The following is a 20,976-nucleotide window of genomic DNA, read 5'->3' as shown; positions in this document are numbered from 1 at the left end:
AGAATAGAGGTAGAGGATATTGGTAAATGGCAGGAAGTGAATGAGGTTCTCATAAACTTTGAGGTTTGTCTCACCTTCCAACATCACTTCCGGGACACATTACATAGGTAGTAGTCATAGGTAGTCAAAAGGTGAATGAATCGCCTCCGTGGTGTAGTGGTTAGAGCGTCAACCCGAGGCGGAAGTTCGCGGGTTCGATCCCCGACCGCGTCATACCAAAAGACGTTAAAATATGGTACTTGTTGGTCCCCTGCCTGGCGCTCGGCATTACTGGGTACAACAAGGACTGGTCGGCTCGGAGTCAGTATAATGTGTCTGAGTGGGGTATTCATGCTTCACTGCGGCATGGTATCTCAGTGGGCTAGCACTATAAAACCAGCTTAAGTCTGGGCTAGTACAAGCAGCCGCACATACACATACACACGCATGCACGTCGTCATATCAGCGAAATATTCTCAAGCACGACGTAAAACCCAATTCCACCTCACCTCACCTAAAAGGTGAATGCTTATAGAACCCATGCCTTCCCCGTGTAGAACTGGGCGAGGACGATTTATGGCGTTTTAATGCGTGACCGAAAACATCGCTTGCTCGCTAGCTCTCAACACAATTCCGTATACAAGAACAGAGTATATACCACATTCAATACGACATATAGCGACATATAGGGATCCAGCTAGGGTCCATGCAGGTAGTAAAAGTACTGTTAGTCCCCATGGTCCCTAGTATGGTGATCTACCTTCAGTTGTTGGCGATCAATAGCCCATTTTAACATTGTATTGTTCAAAAATATATTTCTACTTTTAAAGATATATGCTAGTCACGATATGGCTGAAGTATTGCCGATGTGACAGATATATATATATATACATATCTCACATAGATGACGTCACACGATGACGTCACAAACGTAACCTTACGGCACCCATGACTACGTTTTACGTCTCCCGCTTAAGAGAGAGAGAGAGAGAGAGAGAGAGAGAGAGAGAGAGAGAGAGAGAGAGAGATGAGAGAGAGATGACTGATTGTTGCCGCCACAGTTATTTTGTTGGTTTCGTTTTTATGCCACTGAATGTCGGTTGATATACAATTACAACACTTTACACCATTCAATGATCAACATACTTCTATTGAAAGCTGCTCGAACCCTCCTAATGGTCCGTATAGATTCTTCAACCGACTGGGCACAGGAGAAATACTGACTTTGTGACGATTGGATGTTTGTCATTGTCACTCCAGCTGGTCGCCAGGCACAACCTGTATCCGGCTTAAGTTAAAACAAACATGAGTGCAGTCACAAAACAAGAGTCATCATTTACTTACTATTGAACGCTTTTCGAATTGTGCTCCGGAAACGACACCTACCTCAATTTCAGGTAAGTGGAACTTGAAAAAGAATCAAACTTTGAAAAATTCCTAAATAACAAAAGACACCACTTCAGCCCTTGGTTAATACATGTACCTGGTTTGGATAAAAAAATCGTTCATGGTTTTCAAGTTGTGCTCCGGAAACGAAATCCACCCCTTCTTTGGAAACTAAGTCAAGCTTCACATCAGTCATGTATCACATCAGTCCCTTACTTAGAAAGCAAGCAGGCATAGACACATACTTCTCCACGGCCACACCTCTCAAAACTATCATTAAGGCAAACGGTAGGAAACACACTACAAAAACAGCCTAAAGGTGTGGTCTACAACATGAGCTGCGACTGTGGCAGCAACTACATTGGTGTAACATCCAGAAAACTCAACATAAGCATCAAAGAACATAAGACATCTACAAACAAAGCAGACACCAAATCATCTATTTCCGAGCACATCACCAAATCCCTCAACACAACATCAACTGGGACACTGTCAACAACAAACATGATTACACTCAGCGGAAATTGGCCGAAGCATTACAAATACGCCGTTTTAATCCCTCTATTATTGGAGATAAAGGCTATTACATCCCATCAGCTTACAACCACCTAATCCACAAATAACTATCCACTCAACCCACTCTGGCTTCTCATCTACCTGCCTAACTCACATTCCTCACCACTGGCTTCCCACTAACTAATCCCTCCCACCTCCCTGGCTTCTGCCTAATTAATTTACATTCACTAATTGTCATAGTAATCCCACTCATCTCATTTTGTTATCTTAAGCTCATCATCATGTCATTGTAGCTCATCTTGTAATTTTCTTTCATGCTTTGTTTCCCCACCTTTATTATTGTTATCGCATTATCTTATCTTGTATATAAACTGGTGTACCCCATCATTCCCCCCCATTTACTTGAAAAACGGTATAAGAACCTATACTGAAACGTCGCCATTTTGTTAAAATAAAGAAGTTGATCATCCATAAGGTTGTGTCTTCTCTTGATTCCATGGAAACCAAGAAAAATGTATATGCAAAAACTCCACACGAAGCAAAACCCCCTCAACGGGGGTTGAAGTATTGTAAAATTAGTGTCCTCCTGAGAGGGTACGTAAGTCCCAAAACATTCAAAGTAAATGTAAACTCTCCACATTTTTAATCGTAGCATATGTGTATTTTTAATGCATGGTTAGTTACATCTAAATTGCTAACAGCTGAAGGGATAATGTAAATCCAGCTAGGGCCCATGCAGGAAGCAAATGTACTGTAAGTTCGCATGGTCTCTATTATGGTGATCTACCTCCAGTTGTTGGCAATCTATAGCCTGGTTTTATATTGTATTGTCGTGTACAGTTAAATGTTTTAGATTTGGTTACTAGTTTTAAAATTTCTACCTGTGATAATCTAATTATTTTAGTGTCCTTCGTTGACAGGTTTTTATAATTTACCTTAAATATATATTAATCTATAACTTGATTTAGTCACGATATGGCTGATATATTGCCAAAGTGACTTTAAATTTTAACTCACTCACTCACGTTCATTCGTAATATTTCAACGATTTATTGTAATAATGAATTGACTCACATGTTTATTTAACATGTTTTGCAATAAAAATGGTATAAAATTGATAAATCGTCTGCTTCTTGAAACATGGCTACCCAGTTAACTCCAAGCAAAGTCAATGACTTGGTCAATGAAGACGGAGACATTATTGGACATGTAACGAGAATAGTACGACCACTAAATTCCTTTCAACTTTTCTGGTCCAAATTACGGTGGAGTTTTCAATTTCACTATTTCAAATAATTGTTCTTTCAGTCCCGAAAAGTCGTATTTTGCCTGTTGTCGACTCGAAGTCGGACTAAATTAAGAGTTATCGTTCCTGACAAGGACACTGACGCAAGCCAAAATAGGTAACAGTCCGTTTCAGCTAATTGTTGACAAACATATGTCCCTCGTGAAAGTAATATTCAAGTCCCTCGCTAAAGCCCGGGACATATTTCCGGTAATCACTCGTACCTCGTGGATTACTCTCTAAATCTGTCAAATTTTTTTGATAGATATCGAGAGGTTATTGAGTCAAGCCCCGGAAACGAAATTCACCCCTCCTTTTGAAACCAAGTCCAAAATGTTTCCCCGGAAATCGGGAAAAATACAATTGCCAAAACATCTGTAAATACTCAATGGCACCACTTCAGGTTTTGTTTGATATATCTAACAATTTTTTTTGAAGGGCGTTGAACGTTTTATGCTCCGGAAACGAGATCATGACGGACGGACGGACAGACAGACGAGGCGTTGAAGATGCATCACGTACAGGGGCGATGAAGGAAGGGAGAAATAGCATTTAATTTGAATTTATCTACGACTATTTTAAGTGAAGGTCAAGCACGTATTTGCTGTCCGAAATATTATATAAACTTTAAGTACCAGACCCTAAACATCCAGTCAAAGACAACGAGTTAATACATGAAAGTGCAGGGCTATGAGATGCGCCAATATGAGATGAATTATACGTTTCATAGGAAACGGTTATAATTACCTCGAAAAATATCAATTTGATATTTCCTATCTGTGCTGTAATGTCATCTCCAGTTTTCCCAGGCATCCACAAGGCTGGCCTAGAGGGATGAAGACATGTCCCAGATGCTGACCCTCTCTCTCCCTCAATGTACATACGCAGCAGCTGCAACAAAGATGATATTATTTCATTAAGATAGTGTAAAACTGATATAACAGGACATGTCCTGCATGTAGTGTCCCCTTTCCATAGTAAAAGCCTAACTCAATATTTATACATAAACAAGCAACACTCACACTACAGCTTGGGTTATCATTACTTCCGGTCAGCACAAAAAATCTGTATCCGGTAAATTCTTCAGGTAAAAGCTCCCGCTGTTGTTGGTTCTGATTCTGCAAAAAGCATACTTCAGTATTAAAAAACATGAAATTGGTAGATATTGGTCATATCGACCTTGACTACTATGTTACCACAGCAACTACATTGTGTATAGCTGTCTGGAGGGGGTCTTCTCGTTCACCCCTCAGCTTAGGGGAATTAACTGTTATACTTGATTGATTGTGCAAATACTGTTCATCCGTGTAAGATATGGTCCGACCAGCTGGGGGATTAATGACCACAGCTTACTGATTAGCTTGGCATGTGTTCATCTGGTCCATGCAGGTAGCAAAAATAATGTAAGTCCCCATGGTTCCTAGTATGGTGATCTACCTTCAGTTGTTGGCGATCTATAGCCCGTTTTTAGATTGTAATTTCTTCGTAAATGAAATAGTTTTACATGTTCATGCTAGTTTTAGACTCCATCTGTGATACTCTAGTTATTTTACAGTCCTTCGATGACTGATTATTTAGCAACTTTAATTTATTGTTTATGTAAAATATTTCTCGTCACTATATGGCTGAAATATTGCCGAGGTGACGTTAAATTCTAACTCACTCACTCACTCACTCATGTGTTCATCTACAGACTCAAGATACGACCACAATAAACATTCAGTTATATTGATTGAGTACTTCTGGAGAACAGGTTGTAAAACACTTCATGTAGGTTACGATTTCACTTACGATATTATGTCAATCTGGACATTATTATGGAAAATACAGTCAAATCTGTACTTATATAATACTTACAATGTCGTCAGTGGATGATGCATTGGGCACTTCTTCACACTTGTATCTACCAGCGTCTGGAGCTTTAATGAACAACAGAAACTAGTCAGCCATTAGTTTCGTATTGATTTGATTTATTTGTAGTATTTCAGCAACAGAATTAATCCCCTTATCAATCATAATTATTCATATGTGATTTTGCCTGCTGGTAATATTGAATATATTGTTTTTCACTACGTGCGAAACGCTATATTTTATGATTTGGGCAAACATGGGTAAGCTTTTTACGTTTTTTTGTCATAGACCAAATCATTTCAATAAGTTTCTTTAAAAGTTCAAATATTCAAACGATTTAATTGTTTCAGTACGTTTCCAAAGTACCCCGAAATTCTATCTCTTTTGTTTACTGTATTCAGCAAACATTCGGTGTATCTCCTCTTATCATAGCCCTCTTCCAGGCAGGACCCTTAATTCTCAATGCTATCAATAAATGTCAATCAACACCTCCCTACGTCGGCGGATCTTACGTATGTACGTGTGCATAAGTCAGTGACCTTGTACAACGTGACGTTATGTCCCTATGTATTAAACCTGACTGTCAGATAGACCAGTCAGACAGACGAGGCGAGGTGACGGGCCCAGATCATCGACAGAAGAGGACGGATTGTGCGGCTAGTCGATGAAGAATCGTCCTCCGGTGGTATCTTCCCATAAGACATACCTCCCAATAGACAGACGCTTAAAACATCACATTCTATGGCTGGTTGCATAAGGCTTAATTAAGCTGTACCCTTGATAATAATGGTATGTGCCCAGATAAAAAAGACAAGAAGTAGTATACACAATCGGGGTTTTGCCACAAAATTCTGTGAGAGGTTTATTTCTGGTTAATTAAGCTCCCCGACGTGTTACAAAAATGGTTATTTTTTGGATCATCGTTGATGAACAGAAAAAAATAATGGTTTTCTTTTAAAATTAATACAAGAACGATGTCCATAATCATAAGTATTGACGCCATCGATGACGATCTATTGGTCTAATTGAAATAGTTAGCGATTTTGTATTGGATGGGGTCTGCCAGAAATTTTGGAGTCGCTAAGGAACAGGTTGACTACGGGTTAGGACGGTCTCTGAGCTCGAGACTATAATCGACTAGTTGTAACCGTTCGGTTCCCACCAACCCTAAACTATCGTACAGGGTAGTGAATTGACCTTGACTAATCACTCAGCGTAGGGCTGAATAAATATCGAACCCATCGATGTCCACCCTGACGCGATTGAACAACCGTTTCTCGATCAATCACCACACGATGATAATACATTGTAAAGGGTTAAAAATTTAATAGAGTGGTAATACCGTGTCGTCAGGTACTATGAGCAATTCCTCTCGCACGAATCCTCTGCCGGGTCCATCATTGAGGCAATACAAATGGGGTTCATCTTCTTTGATATCCTCCTGATCTATTTCATGGACCACACGGGGTCAGTTGCACGGCGTTGATCCTCTCCCTCGAGTTCACCGCGCTGGTATAAATACCTCACGCTGATCCGACCCGATAGTTTCTCGACGAGTCGCGTCACTACCACTTGAGGTAAACGCACGACCCATTCCGTCGATCGGTGTCCGAACATGCGTTCGGCTAAAGTTCAGTCCGGGAAAGCTACATTTAAGAAAAACAGAGTTTGTGTGGTGTGGCTCAAGCGGCAATGGGCACGGTTGAGTGATCGTGTGAATGTGGCTCTTCCGGCAATGCTAATCCATGTTACCATAAATAATGGACATCAAACTAGCTGCCTCACGTAGGTTCTCAAACACCTTTTACGAAAATGTATTTATGATTATACAAGCAATTATTTCTTTGAAGCATTTTAACGTATGGGACGGGCAAAGGAATTCAATAGTTTGTCTGTTTCTGATAACTGTTCGAGATAAAAGCCATTGTTGCTTCAGTTATTTTGTTTACATTAATGCGAAAAACTAAAAAAATATTAAAAAAAAAAAATGACCATTTATTGCACGATTTTACTTATAAAGAGTCACATATGTGACGCCTAACAACTCTTTCCGTTTCATAGCTGTTTTTGAGCAAACGTTATGACTGGATTTTCCAAAATCTGTATATTTGCCACTGTTGCGGTAATGACATTTTGAAAACTTGAAAGGTAACAATAAATTTTATGAAAAATTCTTGTCCAAACGTATCTCCTGATGCAATATACAAATCATACAATAGTTTACATGAAGACAAATACAAAAAATACAAACAAATTTTCTTAAGAGCAAAAAGCTGATATTGCCCTTTTTCATCATTTTTGTATCATTTTATTTCAGAAAAGATTCTATACATAGGAATGAAGATAATACAATCTACAATAAAAGCAGAGAATGTAAGATTAAAGAACAAAATAAACATGAAAAGATGAGCGTTCTGTCACGTGATTACCATTAACTTGTACCACTTTCGACCATTATTTCCCAACCATAATAAACATGGCTGCTGTCTTTAACTATACCCCTGACTTTTGTCTTCCATCTCTTGTCCACCATTCTGAACTACCAGCCGAGAGCATCCCCAACGAATACTCCTGGTCATTTTAAACATTTTATGCTTGTTAGAACAAATAAAAAAGTTGGGTAAAACGTTTTTACGGAAGCGTAGTAGGGCCACGGTGAAATTTGTTTGGAGGGTGACTATCTCCTGCGTAGGACTTAGTATCTCCTACGTTGTAATTAGTATCTCCTACGTAGGACTTAGTATCTCCTACGTAGGACTTAGTATCTCCTACGTAGGACATAGTATCTCCTACGTAGGACATAGTATCTCCTACGTAGGACATAGTATCTCCTACGTAGGACTTAGTATCTCCTACGTAGGACTTACTATCTCCTACGTAGGACTTAGTATCTCCTACGTAGGACTTAATATCTCCTACATAGGACTAAGTATCTCCTACATAGGACTTAATATATCCTTTTTAAGGATGGTTATTAAGTTGAGAAATGTTTGGCTATGCAGGACGTTAGATAGTCGAAATGAGAGTCAGTGAATATTCATGACACTAACGCAGTGTTACTATACAGTGTTATTGTGTGTGTATTACGTTAGGGTGACGTGGAACATGTTCATATTGCAGTTATGGAGGTTTGGGTATGGTTATGTTTAATCTATCATACATACATCTATTCACACACACAAACAAACACACACACACACACACACACACACACATACACAGAGGTGGGTGGGATGGTTGGGATGAGGTTGTGATATGAAACTCGGGTTATAACACGACCTCCGCAAGTTGTTGCTTGTCTTGATTGGGCTAGGTTGGATCGGATGCAACGCTCGTTTGCGGTTTTATTCGTAAATGTTTACAGGTTGACTTGACTGGGGTGGAAAAGTGTTGAGTGCGGCGTAAAACAATACGAAATTCAAAAAGGCAAAGAATTTTGATTATAGTTATTTGTATAAATATAAGGGGATACGTACACATAGATTGCCACCGATAGTCTAAGACACGTCTGTACACGCAGATTATGATTCATGTGCAACGACCTCTGAAATATCCAATGCATAATAGTAAAGTGTAACAAAGTGCAACATATAACAGTGAACTAACTGCAATGCATAATAGTAGAGCAAACTGAACGCAAGGCAGTAAAGTATAACAGTCGGTCCAACACAGTACTAATGTGCAACAATTAGTCGAACACATGACTCTAATAGTGAAGGGAACAGTAGACTCTAATAGTAAATTGAAACACATGATAGTAGACTTTAACAGCAAATGAAACGAATGACTGTAGACTCTAATAGTGAATGAAACGAATGACTGTAGACTCTTACAGTGACTGAAACAGTGAAACAGGAGATTGTGTGCGTGTCTGGGGCTTTAAGTCGACCGTTTCAGATTAATCCATATAAATGTATATCGATCATCTCCTGCAGGAAATATTAAGTACTACGTAGGAGATACTATGTCCTACGTAGGAGATACTAAGTCCTACGTAGGAGGTAGTAAGTCCTACGTAGGAGATACTAAGTCCTACGTAGGAGATACTAAGTCCTACGTAGGAGATATTAAGTCCTACGTAGGAGATATTAAGTTCTACGTAGGAGATACTATGTCCTACGTAGGAGATACTAAGTCCTACGTAGGAGATGCCCACTTAGGAGATACTAAGTCCTGCGTAGGAGATAGTAACTCCTACGTAGGAGATAGTAAGTCCTACGTAGGAGATAGTAAGTCCTACGTAGGAGATAGTAAGTCCTACGTAGGAGATATTAAGTACTCCGTAGGAGATAGTAAGACCCAAAAATGTTTTCAACTGGCCCTACTACGCTTCCGTACGTTTTTACTAAAGAGTTTTAAGTTTTCAAATGTATTTGAGTAATACGGTAATGGAGCGCACACTGAAAATACATGTCCACGGTATCTGCTAAGCTTTTTAGATAATGCATGACACTGACTGGTTTGCGTGAATGAAAATTGGGTGATATATACAATAATATCATAGTGCACAAACACAAGGTAATCAATGACTTCAAATATTTAGATGGAGATTTGTGTGTACTATTTTGAATTTGTTAAGAAATGGTGAAATTGTGTAAATGTCCCGGCTACTTAAGTAGTCGTTGGTACGTAAATGACACGAGTGATTCAAGCCTGCCTCCTCAGTGGTTCACGCCCAGTTTGCCTTGTACTCCCGATGCACTCTGCTTTGTCAAATGGTTTATTCCTTGGCGTTGAGGGGCGTGGGCTAGCCAAGTGACTAAAGCTTTCGCTCGTGTCCGCCGCCGTGATATTGCTAGAATATTGCTAAAAGCGGCGTAAAACTAAACCTCACACACTCACTTTGGCGTTGGCGTGGTCGTTCTTCACGATAAGCATGTGAATTTGCTGCAAATGCTGTAGTTGAGATTTGGTGGCACCGATCGATAGACTGTTGCAGTAGTCTAATTTTGAGACCACAAGAGATAGTGCTGAGTTTCTAGTGAGGTAATGCCTGATATTTCCAATATTCCTGGGAGACGTGAAGGAGGCCTGCACAATATGAGAGATGTTATCATCGAGTGACAGATCTGCATCTATGATGACACCAAGGTCTCTGACTTTTTAAAGAAACTAATAGACGATCCATCAAACTGGAAAGAACTGACCTCACACTGACTCCTGTGCTTGGCTTTCCCAACAAGAATACACTCATTTTTAGCACTGTAGAGTTTTGTCGTAGTGCTGAACATCAATTGCTTCACCTCATGACAACACTGACTGAGAAGCAGTAAAAGATTGCACTGGGTCTGGAGGGAAAAATGTGTACACCTGAGAATCGTCAGCATATTGGTGGCGGCCGAGCAGGTGGTTATCGATGATGGATCCCAGTTCCTTGATGAAAAGGGAAAAAAGAACTGGTCCGAGGACCGACCCTTGGGGTACCCCACATATGAGTTGGATCTTGCGTGAATACATTTATGACAACAGACTGATACCTGAAGAATGAGGACTATTTTTATGGATATACAACTTCTTTATTCTATATAGGCGACGTTTCAACATAGATTCTAATGTCGTTGTCAAGCAAGTGGTACAGGGGAAGTATCTTGGGTGATATATATACATGAGATGTTTGTACAATAGATGAGGCGAAAAAGATCTGTTTATACAATAGAATAGGTTGATAACACAGGATTAAGTTGGTTGATAGGGAGCAAGTAAAGAACATGTACATAGTTGTATACATAAGGGATTAAGGATGTTGATGGGCAGCCAGTAGGGAATGATATATACTAGCCACATAAAGAAACTGTGCATTGTCAAAATATTATCCCACTTGATAAGTACGATAACAATGTCAAAGGTACATATAAACTTTAATGGAGGGATCATGAGACCATAACAAGTCGGGAGAATTTCAATTGAAAAGTCAATCACAATGACGTCACGAGTCCACAAGCGGGACAGAGGTCAAACGAACATTTCACAAGCTCAATAACGGGTGTGGGCACCATCGGCATTGCGAACAGCAGTGCATCGACGACGCATAGAGCCTTTCAAACGTGCAAGGAAGGCTTGTGGGATGTCACGCCAGATTCTCTCAAGTTCTGTTGCAAGGTCAAGGACGTTATCTGGCGGATGAGGAAGACGGCGTACACGTCGATCCATCTCGTCCCAAACATGCTCTATCGGGGAGAGATACGGTGAATTTGCAGGCCAAGGCAGTAAGTCAACGTTGTGGTGTTGCAAGACATCCATAGCAACCCTTGCCATATGAGGGCGGGCATTGTCCTGTTGGACTGTTAACCCAGGGCCATGACGTTGCAGACAAGGAATTGCCACAGGTCGAAGAATCTGATCCCTGTAGCCCACACCAGTTACGTTGCCCTAAACAATCACCAAAGGAGTTCTTTGGCGTGCTGTTATTGCACCCCAAATCACATCACGCAACCACCACCAAAGCGATTCCTCTCCAATATACAGGCCTGTGCATAACGTTCTCCCACGCGTCTATAGGCACGTTGACGTCCATCACTATGGGAAATGTTAAACCTGGACTCATCTGTAAAAACAACATTTCTCCATCAAAACAAGGGTCTGCGGACATGATTTCGGCACCACATTCGGCGAGCTTGTCGATGACGTTGTGTCAGGATAGGCCGTATGGCGGGACGTCGTGGTCTGATCCCATGATGACGTAAACGTTGTCGAACTGTGTTGGGGTGGAAACGGCTAAGTCCTGGGATGGTTCGGGCAGTCATCACTGCAGTCTGAAACCTGTGGCGAAGATGGGTCACCCTTATCCATCTGTCCTGTCTTGGCGTTGTTACACGTGGATGTCCAGAACGTGGCCGATCGATGACGTCATTAGTGTTCTGGTAGCGTCTCACCAGTGCAGAAATCATGTTCCGGTGGCAGTGGAAATGTGCAGCCACTTGTCGTTGAGACATTCCCCGACGGACCATCCCAATGGCCTCATGACGTTGTGCAGACGTGAGCCTTGGCATGCTATGCGTTTCAATAGCCGTTTAATTTTTTGAACGATCGCAAGGGCAGGGGTTGAGCTTTCCAAAGTGACAGTATTGTGTGGCATTTATTTGCTCTGTTTCTCTTTCCCGGAATGCACGTGCAACAACGTATTGCACGTCTCAAGGACGAACTCACTGACGTCACGGAACGTGGCACGTGCATGCATGTTGGATACATGTCACTAATCTCCGAGTTTAAATCCTTATGTGTCTACACAGGTTTGATAAATTTAGATTTTAAATTTTCGTATGCACAGTTTCTTTATGTGCCTAGTATATTTAAATTGCTGACAGCTGAAGAGATGATGTAAATCCAGCTAGGGCCCATGCAGGAAGCAAATGTACTGTAAGTCCCCATGGTCCCTAGTATGGTGATCTACCTTCGGTTGTTAGCAATACATAGCCTGTTTTTACTTTGTATTGTCATCTATAGTTTAACTGTTTTAGAGTTAATTACTAGTTTTAAATTCGAATCGGTGATAATCGAGTTATTTTACTGTCCTTCGTTGACAGGTTTTTACAATTTACCATTCATTAATATATGTAAAATTAATTGTTCTCGTCACGATATGGCTGAAATATTGCCTATGTGACGATAAATTTTAACTCACTCACTCACCCTTACCAAAAAGACGAGACATCAGCTTGTGGAGTGCTCTTGGGTCGGATATTCATGCCTCGATTTTACCGTTTAGAGATGCATATTTAGCATGTGCAATGACGGTGGTAACCTGGTTTCTGGCAGCGCAATATATCTGCCTGTGGATTTCAAGGCGAGACCGTCTCCAAGCTCCCTCTGCTCTACGGCGTTTAGCCTTGGCAGCCATGGCGTCCGCGGTAACAGTCCAGGATGACACAGGACGTTGAGGGACTAGCTCCTTCTTCAGAGGGGCGTGTTTATCCAGCAGCTCCTGGAGGACAGTATTGTACAGATGTGACAGAGCATTTGGTTCCGTCGGCTGATCACAGAAGAGTACGGATTCAGACAAGTCCAAAGTGAAGGTTTAGGGGATCGATAGTTTTGATAAGTCTGCAATTGTTGGAGTTTTAGGACAGGCAGGGTTGTCAACAACAGAATGGAATGTCACTAGGAAGTGATCCGATCTGCAGATCACTAACCCTTACACCGGTCAGGCGCACATCCTTACCCACCACGACCCAGTCAAGGTTATGGCCACTCTTGTGTGTTGGTTCACTGAGTAGCTGAACCAACTGCAAGCTTTCCAAGAGCTTCTTCATTTTTGATGCATGTGTGTTAGAGGGAATGGAATTGAAATCGAAGAACTACTAGTCTGGAGCGAGTTGTACATTTAGAGTCTAAGAATGATGAAAACTCATCAAGGAATTGAGGGAAAGAGAGCTGGTTCTTTTTGGATGGTGGTGGTCTATATACGGATTCGATGTTTGTTGAAGTTTTTCCAATTGTCAACAAGAAGTCAGGAGTTTCAAATGAGGAGACAGAGTCAACATTCAGCACTTTGACATTGAAATGAAACACATAGATATTAGCCACACACACACCACGTGACAGGCGGGGCTTATGTTTAAATGTGTAGCCGGGAGGAGTCATAGCCGCTATTTTCGAATCGTCGCCACACGGACGAAGCCATGTTTCAGTAGGGACCAGTATGTCGATGCTCCTGTTAGTTATCAAATCCATGATGTCATCACACTTGTTGCACGCAGAACGAATGTTTAGCAGGCATACTTGACGGTTTTGGGGATGGTTTGGGTGGTAGAATGTATACCAGGTTGTCAAGGTTTGGGGGATAGTTTGGGTGGTAGAATGTATACCAGGTTGTCAAGGTTTGGGGGATAGTTTGGGTGGTAGAATGTATACCAGGTTGTCAAGGTTTGGTGGATAGTTTGGGTGGTAGAATGTATACCAGGTTGTCAAGGTTTGGTGGATAGTTTGGGTGGTAGAATGTATACCAGGCTGTCAAGGTTTACTTGTCCAGGATTGGTTGGTGAACGATGTGAATCATCAATGACAACTTTGATTGGTCTTGGTTTGTTCTGCCTCGTCTGAATGGTCGACGGCGCTTGTGGTTGATAAGTGCATCAGGTGAGATGAGGAGATTACAGCAACAGTCATGATTAGTCCTTTACTTGTTGTAATGTACATGTGAACCTTGCCTTTATCTTCATATGCTAGAGAGGAAATAAAGTATATCTATCTATCTATCCATCTCTGGTATAGGTAATGATCTTACCACTTGCCATGCCACAGCTTGTCCAGTGAATTGAGAAACAATAGCCGATTGACAGAGTATTGTTAGTGAAAACCAGCTCACAGCTTAAAGTGTCACATTTTTGTGTAAATATACCCAGTAAAGTTAATATTACACAGAACACTGTACCAACAGTTAGGAAATATCTTCCTGAACATCCATGCCAAGTTGGATAGATTGGTAAAGAGAAAAAACCATGTAAATCCACCCAAATGTAGGAACTGAAGATATTGTGTGCTGCCAGGGAGGCCCTCCACTATCCTATTCGTCCGTTACCCGTTGTTTATCAATGGATTATTTTCGAATACAACCATAGGCCCGGAAAAACTCGATGCCCAATATCGGCTTACGAAACATATCAATAACGGCAGCTTAACTACGTTTCCCGTCAACCAGAAGTGGAAAAACAATTGTGAAAAGCAAAGTTACTGTCAGTGAGTTTGAAACAACACTGTTTGAGCAGAGGATCTCAAACGATGTAGAACTCTCCCTGTTCCATAATCGGCATCAATCTTACAAAACTTCCATGCTCTGGACTCTGGGACGACAGATCCCTCATCTACAGCGTGCACTCAAAGGTGTTTTGAATATGATTGTCAGGTCAGGTAACTTTCAGCTGTGCTCGGCAGACTATAAGTGCCTGCCTCATCATCTGTTGTATGAATGCCCTGACCAGCGTGTTTGTGACAACCGAGAGACTCCTTGGCTCTCCATCCTGGACTCGTTTGGCGTAGACGCGTATGTCATGTTGGACTCCATGGAACTGGATGGACAAACAAGAGCTCCCTCGATATTGAGGATCATAAACTGCTGCACCCTGTGGGACTATTCTTCCTCTCCAGTGGACTCATTTGCCATTAACATTTTAACTAACTAATTCTTCCCTACTGCTCAGCTGCAAATCTCCAAGTTTGGATGAGCTAAAGACACTCACACACTCATATCTAAGTTTTCGATTCTCACGAGTGCTTTAAAGTTGAGAGAAGTATGGTTACATACTGTCGCGAGTTAAAGCAGATTAACAGAGAAGTGTGAGCAATGGTGACAGAAGGTCGCGATTTACAAGGAAAATGTATGAGAGAGTCGTCATGAAAGAGAACATATTGATCTTACAGTGAAACAGAGGGGTGAGTAACCGATCAGTGCGCCCTGTATTATTCCAGTTATGCCACACATGAGATCAGTTCAGTTCAACCATTTGTAAAGATCCCTATAACAAGAGTAGAGTGGTGCGCGCTTTTCAGCTGACGGAAGCCAATCCACGTCACTCAGTTTCCCAGTGTGGTACAAGGATATCCTGTCTTGCATTGAAGCTGTAGTAAGAGATGGACTGAGGCAAAGTAAACCTATATGTGTAAAGTATAAGTTCTATGCTTCTCTCGAGGGTAATTCGGTCTGATGTACGCGTTTTTGTAGCAGTGTCACCTGAGCCGGTTGGGTAATAGGGTCTATTGACGCCCAAATGCAGTTAAGACAAACGGACGGCATTTACAGTCAGCATTTTACTTAAGAAATACAGTTCCCTCTACCCCCAAGCGTCCTCGTGTTTTAACGTTAAAATAGTTCAGGGCGAAAGTCTGTTTTATTACACTATATATGGGGTTGAGCGAACTGTATTTTTTTTCTGAGATGCCAAATTTAATACTTACCGACTATAAATCTAAGCCTGAAAACAAACAGAAAAACAACGGTGTCGGTGACCTAAATAAACAATCCTCGCTCAGGCCTATTGACCTGTCTTCTCTCCTACGTTAAGACGTACATTACCAGAAAAACAAAAGATAAACAGTTTCATGAAGGTTGACATTTCGTGTAAAATATCTTCACTGAAGTATTTTAATTTCATCTGTGATCAACGTAAACCATATAAACGTCGCATTTCTACTACCAACGTAAATTTAGTCCGGCCAGATGAAGCTGACTAGTCACGCGACATTCAGTGGATGCATTGTGGGAATGTACACATTGCGAACGTTGCCGTGTCGCTGTTTAGTTGTGAATCGAGCTGAGACATTTTATCCGTCGGAAAGCATAAAGGTAATGTTTCCACCAGTGATGTTAGCCGAGTGAAGCAACCGCGAAACAAGAGACGGGGTGCTACCGAGTAGTTTATCACAGGAGACCGTACGAGGTGATGACCACTGACATGCATCGTGGCGTTGGTTACCAAGGGTACGTTTGTTAACGAGGGAGCAGATGAGAATGGCGTATTGACGTCAGTACAGTGTGGCGTCATGCAAAATAGTGTGATAAAGTACTGTCGGCGCCTTTGATCTTTTAGCAAAGCATCTTAAAATGAGATATACATGTATATGTACATATGTTATATTTTCTATGCGTCGCCATGCGATAATAGGTTAATCTCGTTTAACAATTCAAAGACATTTCGCTGAAAGATCAAAGGCGCCGACAGTACTTTATCCAGCAATAAAGCACACTTGTTTGCACGACGTCAATCAAAGACGTATGTGCGTTTCGTAAACATACCTACACAATTACTGTAAAATATGAACTGACAGTTGGGCCTATTTCTCGCCTTTCATTAATTTCCATATCTAATAAAGCAAGTTTGTGCATTTCGTAAACATTAGACATACGAGTTTTCCATAAAGGCGCTATTCTTGTTGTTCGCAAGGCTGAGTGAACAGGATCCCCACAATAGTCTCGGTTAGAAGTGCTCGATTGTCTGTGCCAACATTAAAAGGTATTTCTATCGGATATAGTGCACTCCAAAAGATAATCATACACTGACTCTACTGTTCGTCAAAGTCTTTATGCTACATGGTCGGTTAATCAAAGTTACATCAAGATAAGATAATGAAACCCATTTATGCATATCGTCCCTTTTTTGGGACTCATTGTTGGTTTGTAAGAGCCAAACTAATGGCTCACGTTCAGGTTAAGGAATTGGAACAATTATAGCATCACGCCATGAAGAAGGAAATTCCACTGACGTCCAAATACTATCATGATATTTAAGGGTTTCTAAACACGATTTTGTAAGTGCTTCAAGAGTTGATACTAAATGTTATCAGTTTCTGCAGCAGCATCTTGAGCTTGTTTAAGAGCTTTATGAAGCTCATGAATAGAAAACATTTCATTATAATCTTCCCCAGAGGAGGACTTAGGGATACATTCATCAACTATGATGTTTAGTTCATCAGAAAGCATTTTATGGGATCAAGAATGCCCATGTAATGTTCAGTTTTCATTTTGTTTATAAACATAGTTTCATATAAAAGCCAGTTTGGTTTTATTCCATGAAAGCTTTCAAATGAAAAGAGTCAATTTTAAGATTTAAGAGGTTGATCTCCCCCACCTAAGCCTTATAAATTATCTAATTTAAGTTCACTAATCTGCATATTGTCCCATTTATGGGACGCACTTTTGCAGTGTAAAAAGTATGGAAAATTATTATTCATTTACTGGTAAAATGACACCTCATTCCTTTCATTGCTTGCCAAGAGAAACCAGCTCACAAAATTTGATGAAAATCTAAGACCCTATGCATAAATGGGTTAATTTGATATCACACGTCTGTTCTTATATTTAAAATGTCTCTAATGTCGGCAGTTAACAAAAGCGACGAGATCTTTTCAACACTCATAATAGATATCTGCCAGACTCCTCGCTTTCAACCTCTCAAGAATAAATCATTAACTCATTAAGCCCGAGAGCCCCATCACTACTCAACACCTGGAAGCCCTCGCTGATTGCCCACTCTCTGTGCCGAGACTAATTAGTGCTAGTCACACCTGATTTCCCTGGCAGGTTTCGGGGATCACAGGAAACTGTCTAGTCGTACAAACAAGTCCTGATTGTTTAATTGTGTCGTAAAGATATATGTTGAAAGAAGTCAGGTGTGAATACATGTCGTGTATTGCAAGCTTTATGTAATTTTATTGCAAGTTTCTCTGGTAGACCTTTTGTCGGCTTGTACATTTATATTTTATCACAATATGCATACACATGTATTCTTTGTATGTAACAGATGAGACACACGTTAACAAATTCTCTCTCTTATAGCATTGTGTGAGGTTTAAATTTACAAAACATCTATGACAATGACATACTGTAAAGAAGAATTTACTTTCATACTTTATAATCTTCGACGAAAATAGCGGTTTTGCCGATACATTTCTAGTGTTTACGAATTATTTTAATGAAAGTACTATAACGTTGGTCTGTGACTAGCACAAAGCACATTCATAGCATTGCACTTTATTTCATACAGATTTAATGCAGAAAACATACGTGACCATACAAACATACATATACAAAATGTATACTACATATTCCTTGCAAAGACATAAAACAAAGAATCACGTGATAGGGCGTCATCAAATTTCCCGAATAGAACGTCCGGTATCTCAACTGTTCAATGTAGTGGCTGGTCATATGTTATCTGCGACCAATCGTATCATGAGATACCTGTCACAGAGGAAAGGACAGGTGACGGGGCGTGGGCGAAATTTCTGAAGAGCACGTTTGGTCACTCAGCAGCTTGGATAGAGATTGGTTATTGGCTATATCCTTGACCAGTCGATATGCTGGGTTTCGGCTTTATTAACTCAAGCTGTCATGTAACAGTTTGTGTATTGTAAACATACACACTGGTAACGATGTATGAAATACACACATAAGACAAATAGGAGTAGATAGTCACTTTGGCGAGTTTATTTGTCCTCATTTTAGTGTTTTTCGATAAGTAAAACAAAGCGATTGAAATCCAACCACTGAGTAGAGGTAGTATTTATTTTCATATACATTTTATGCACACAACTAGTACATAAAACATAATGGTTTGCTGTACATGTAAATATAATCTTCACCTTGATACGAATGACTGTCCAAACTAGAGTAAACGCATTACAGAATTCACGAGGTGACACTATACTGAATTATTATAGTGTATAAACTTGCAGTTGACACACCCACCCCCAACATTTATGAAGGTGGGCGTGCCTATATCTTTACTGAATGCAAACAAGGTTCATAAGATTACAGATGTGCATGCATGTATAAACATCACAGAGAGGGGCGTGACTCCATAAAGCAAGATGTCCAATGATATAACAGCGCATCTGTTTATTTTACACTTGTCACGGGACAAACCTTTCAACAAGGACGTAACTACATATGCATTCTACCGGAGGCTGTTATTTCAAGGTCGAAAGCGGCTTTCAATTATCTCATTACTGTAATCTGCTTGAATGATTATACGCATGTGTATCGATACCGTAACTGATATACTATCCAGCTTTTATTGACAATGGATCAGTAGAGACTGAGTTGACTGATACACGTGATAATTGCAACGGATTTGATAATTACACAGATCAAATACAAACGTTTTACAGAATGCTCATGTAAATTGCATAGAAAACTGACAATTCAAATCAACATGAAACTTTCAACAGCTTGAACAAAAATGCCTGAAATACCTTTGTATGGCTTACATGTAATAACTTATGATATTACTTCTGTCCATGTGTGACAATGTTTTAAATTACCAACTTACTGTCTTTTGTAACAAACGTAGTAAAAGATTTCATTGTTGTAATAACACTGACATGTATATATGTATTCGATGCAAAGGCGCGACTTATCACTTTATATTCGCTTAGGTAATATTACGAACTTTAGATTATGGAAAACAACTAGTTACAATTCAGTAAACTTCAAATTAGTAAGTTCAATTATGTTTAATCTATTCGAGCTTGGATGTATAATTACTTCAGTATATGAAACATGACAACGTAATGATGCCTAAAAAGTAAATTCAAACTATTCTATTGTGTTTGAATTCTTTGTATGTCCTTGAAATTTCGTATATTGTTTCCTATTTATTAGGTAGTTGAAGGAAATATAATTTTTAGTAACCTCTTAACCATTACATCTAATTCAATCAAGGTGCATACGAAGTATTTTAGTATCCATTCCCAAGGAAGAGTACTAGGCACTTACCTCTGTAAAAACATCATAATCCCCTTTCTCGCCGACATGCGTTCATTTGCTAAACGCTGTACAAACCCTATGATAATGATTAGCAATTGTTATCAAAACACTTTAAATACTTCTTCTGATTGATACTAAAGGTGGGATCTCTCGTAAGAAAAGCTAACATTTGCTCAGTACTGCTAAATTGGTTGAAATAATAGGTACAGTGCGATTTTTAAAAGTACAACACACATGTGCGTCTCTCGCTGAATAAGAGGTGCTTTCTGTTGACGACTGTATGTGGCTCTCACTGTGAGAAACTGCTAATTACCTGCCCCATAAACACGTCACTCGCTGTGAGGAGCTGATTAATTTGCCCCATATATGCGTCTCTCGGCCTTAATGAGTTAACAAAGAGTGTAACAGATGTTATATTTGGGATTACCCTTTACCCGAAGTCGCGGAGGCTGAGCGGGTTAGGTGGCTGACTTTGTGTGCTGGCGATTAGGTGCCTGATTCTGAGGATGTAGGTTCGAATCCCGGATGGGACTCAACCCCAAAAGTACTAGAATCTCTACTTTACTAAGAAACTGTAATCCCAAATATAACCCCTTTCTAAATGGCATTGTGAAATCATAATAAACAGTAATAACACGAGTGCTCGAGGAAAGTCGAAGGCACCCAGACCCACTGGTGTGACAAACAAACTAATTCAATGGCAATCCAATCGTATTCCTAGTTCTCGCTTGTTGATGTTCGTCGTGGTATTGCTGCAATA

General features: G+C 40.3%; 1 protein-coding gene across 1 annotated transcript in view; it reads right to left on the bottom strand.

The window, feature by feature from the left end:
• The window catches only part of LOC124268356, a 42,670-nt gene that overhangs the window by 13,302 nt on the left and 8,392 nt on the right, over positions 1 to 20,976 (bottom strand). Inside the window, exons 2-5 of the mRNA XM_046703331.1 lie at positions 5,024 to 5,085; positions 4,189 to 4,284; positions 3,914 to 4,057; positions 1,126 to 1,267 (exon numbers count right to left, since the gene is read on the bottom strand). Of these exons, the coding sequence (XP_046559287.1) occupies positions 1,126 to 1,267; positions 3,914 to 4,057; positions 4,189 to 4,284; positions 5,024 to 5,085 (444 nt within the window). The remainder of the gene's footprint in view (positions 1 to 1,125; positions 1,268 to 3,913; positions 4,058 to 4,188; positions 4,285 to 5,023; positions 5,086 to 20,976) is intronic.

Source organism: Haliotis rubra, unplaced genomic scaffold, assembly GCF_003918875.1.
Source record: "Haliotis rubra isolate DU_JTF1 unplaced genomic scaffold, ASM391887v1 Scf1373, whole genome shotgun sequence".
NCBI lineage: Eukaryota > Metazoa > Mollusca > Gastropoda > Lepetellida > Haliotidae > Haliotis > Haliotis rubra.
Note: the sequence above shows the minus strand (reverse complement) of the source record. Positions and strands in the feature narration are given on the sequence as shown.